This window comes from Silurus meridionalis, chromosome 8 (genome assembly GCF_014805685.1).
Source record: "Silurus meridionalis isolate SWU-2019-XX chromosome 8, ASM1480568v1, whole genome shotgun sequence".
NCBI lineage: Eukaryota > Metazoa > Chordata > Actinopteri > Siluriformes > Siluridae > Silurus > Silurus meridionalis.
In genome coordinates, this window is record NC_060891.1 from 4,275,539 (window position 1) to 4,278,881 (window position 3,343).

The 3,343-nt window shown below is 39.3% G+C and overlaps 1 protein-coding gene across 1 annotated transcript; it reads right to left on the reverse strand.

The window, feature by feature from the left end:
* Positions 1–2,071: 2,071 nt before the first annotated feature.
* Positions 2,072–3,091, reverse strand: LOC124390053 (adenosine receptor A2b-like). Its single transcript, XM_046855739.1, has one exon. It carries the CDS (start codon positions 3,089–3,091, stop codon positions 2,072–2,074), a length of 1,020 nt encoding a protein of 339 aa, XP_046711695.1.
* Between the last annotated feature and the right edge of the window lie 252 nt (positions 3,092–3,343).

A 3,343-nucleotide genomic window follows, 5' to 3' on the forward strand; every position in this document is an offset into this window, starting at 1 on the left:
CCACATTAACCCCAAACTTCTTACTGCCTTCTGCCTGCTGATTCTTAGCTCCGTAAACTAGTCTACATCTGTGGTGAGTGAGAGTCAGGACTTTATACACCAGTGGATTGAAAAAGACACGCAATGACAGGAAATCGGTTGTTCGGCTGAAATCGGCGCACAGTGAAAATAAAAAAAATATTTCACCAAATCAATGGATTAAAACTAAAGTAACGAGCCGGTTTTGAAAATGTAAGAAGTAAAAAGTACAGATATTTGTGTAAAAATGTAATGAGTAAAAGTAAAAAGTTATAAAATAAATAGTGGAGTAAAGTACTGATACCAAAAAAATCTACTTAAGTACAGTAAAGAAGTATTTGTACTCCGTTACTTCCCACCTCTGGTTAAGTCTCAGATTCAAAACAGGAATGAAAAGTATACGAAAACATGATAACAACAACTAGCAAAATGTGGAACTCTATCTATTGGAAAAACATCATGTTCTGGTCTCAGTCACATGCATCATGGATTCTAATATTACTGAGTAAGCTCATATAAAAAGACATTCTGCATTTTGCACAGATTAGGACAATATAGAGAAATAGATCCATCAAATAAAACAGATTTGTTTAAATTTTTTGTCCAGTTTCTAACCAAAGCATGTTTTCTATTCTTGCTCGAAGGCCACATTGAATTAAATAATAAAATTCTCCTATAAAAAGTACAAGAGTTTTGGGAACTGAACTGAATCTCCCAAAGGTGTTCGGGTGAGGTGGTCAAGGCGATATGCAGGTCACACCAGCTATCACGCCACAACAAAAAACATATCTTTACGGACCACTTTGTCATGCTGGAATATGTTTAGGCATCTTTGGGCTAGGCATCGTAGTTCCACAGCCTATTGTATGGAATTTCATTGATTATATTTCCCAAAATAAGCATATAAAAGTACAGTATAGACAATGGGGCTTTTCACATAATGAAATAAATATATGCCAAAATTGTAGGCTAATTGAAATCTGATTTCAAATCACACTTAGATACATCAAGGTGAGTTTAATTAGAGGTGTTTGGGTCGTACGGCACCACGGGTCGCTACTACAGTTAGCATATGCTCACTGTTGCTACGTTCAGACGTGCAGTTGCGTGTGCATGAAACTTTCAGTGAGTGAAAAACAATGCAATTCTCAAAAATAAGGAAAGTCGATGCTGAAAAGCTCGGAGTCTGTTGCGGTTGTCAAAAGTGGAAACGCCATTACGAAACTAAACATTTTGAAGAAACGTCAAATAAAATGAATAAATAAATGAGCTCAAAGCCCAGTACGAGCGATCTACATGGGTTCTCTCTCACACTCGCTCTCTCACAGCCCAGCAACGAGCGTATGAGTGTTCACTGAGAATACAGCTGATTTGAAGAAAACACAACAATCCCTTTACAGATTTTATTACATTTTCATTGGAGGTTATTTTACATTTTTATGGACATAAAGTAACGATGAAGTGTTTCTTGCACGCTTTAATTTTTCCAACACTGGAACTTGTCTGTTTGTGTTTTTGAATCATATTGCGGACGTTATTTTACCAATGCAACTTGAAGCATAGAAGACAGCAATGGTAAACATTAGATACATTTAGTTAGGTAGAGACAAAAAGTGGGAAGTTAAAAATGTAGATTTTTGTTTTGTTTTTTTGACCCAGTGAGGTTCATTACTTATGATCTGTAATCTCAGTTCAGAAACAAAAGCACTTTAGCTCTTTTCTTTTATCTTTTATTTCATTTATTAATTTATAATGTGTCCAATAAAAAATGTTGTCCACACTCATTTCTTTAGTCTGGCAAAAAACATCAATTCATGTTTTTAGGTATATAACTGACCTCAGCTAGCGAGGAGGGTGCATTTACTGAACCTCAGGCAATTTTAGTTGAAGACCCCCTGGTATAGACCATAACCATGCAGTTCGTATGGATCACTACATGTTCATATTAAACTTACTTTGTCACACAGCACAATGAGTACAGACTGAAAACCAGAATTTGTCTCAAGGAAACTTTTCATATTAGTCCCTCAGTAGTTCTCATTCAGTGCCCAATTTATCTCACATTCATGTTTTTTTTTGAAGTTCCATTGCTGTCAGTGGTATCCAAGATTGTAGGAGTAGATCGACAGCAAAAGAACATGCCTTTGAAAGCCTGACGGAACGATTTCATTCTGTAAGCATAGAGCAGCGGGTTAATAGCCGAATTGGCATGCGAAAGGATAACAGCTGTCAATATGATAGGTAACGGGACTGTGCACTGTGGACAGAACTGCTCTAAGCAATTCAGAACGTGAATTGGCATCCAGCACAAAACGAAAAGGAAGATGATCAGAAAAATCGAGGTGGCCTTCTTTGCCTCGCGTCGCATGGCCGAAGTTTGCCTGGTTTGCACTTCCAGCGCGTTGTGCACCGCTGCGATGCGCCTCACCTGCCTCCTCACGGTTATAAAGATGTGAGCGTAAATGAAAAACATCACCAACAGCGGAATCAAAACACAACCGAAGAAGTTAAAGTACACCATGAAGGTCATGTCGACCACACAAGGAAAAAAGCAGTAGGTAATATGTCTGAATCGGTTCTGAAAGCCTTGCAGTGGCACTAAGCTCAAAAGGAAAGAGAGAAGCCAGGTTAGCACTATGACTAGCCTAGCGTTGCGTGGCTTCAAGAGACTCTGGTAGTGGAACGGAAAAAGGATCGCCACGTAGCGCTCGATAGCTATTGCTAGCAGGCTGAAGACGGAGGTCTGAGTTAGCATAATAAGCATGAACACAATAGCAGTGCAGAGGTCGATATTATTGTGAGGGAAACCCAGGTCGCTCATTATAGCACACGGAATCGCCAGGGTGCCGACGAAGAAATCAGCTGCTGCCAAAGAGACCAAGAAGTAGTTGGTAACAGTTCGGAGCTTCTTGTTGCGTCCCACTGCAATGCAAACCAATAGATTTCCGGATGCAGACAGAATGGATATCGTTAGTTCGGCTGCGATGTAAGGTCCGTAAAAAAACTCCTGCTTAGGAAGAGGGTTGAGAGTACGGGTCGATCCGTTCAGAGAGACCACCAAGCAGCTATTCATAGTTCCATCCAAGTGGACCTTCTCAGCTCCAGTCTTGAGTCATGACTTTAATATCTGGAATGACAAATTCAAAAACAGTTTTTGTTTTGCAAACCTCATAACAGACTGAGCAATATGAACCCTACCCTATTGGAGAGCTGATTAAATCTTCTGGCCTTATTAAAAAAGCATATTGTCAATAAGCTTTGGGGTTTTTTGTACCGACCGAACAATATTTGCTCTTTCCAGATTGAAAACATTGGGGTTATTACA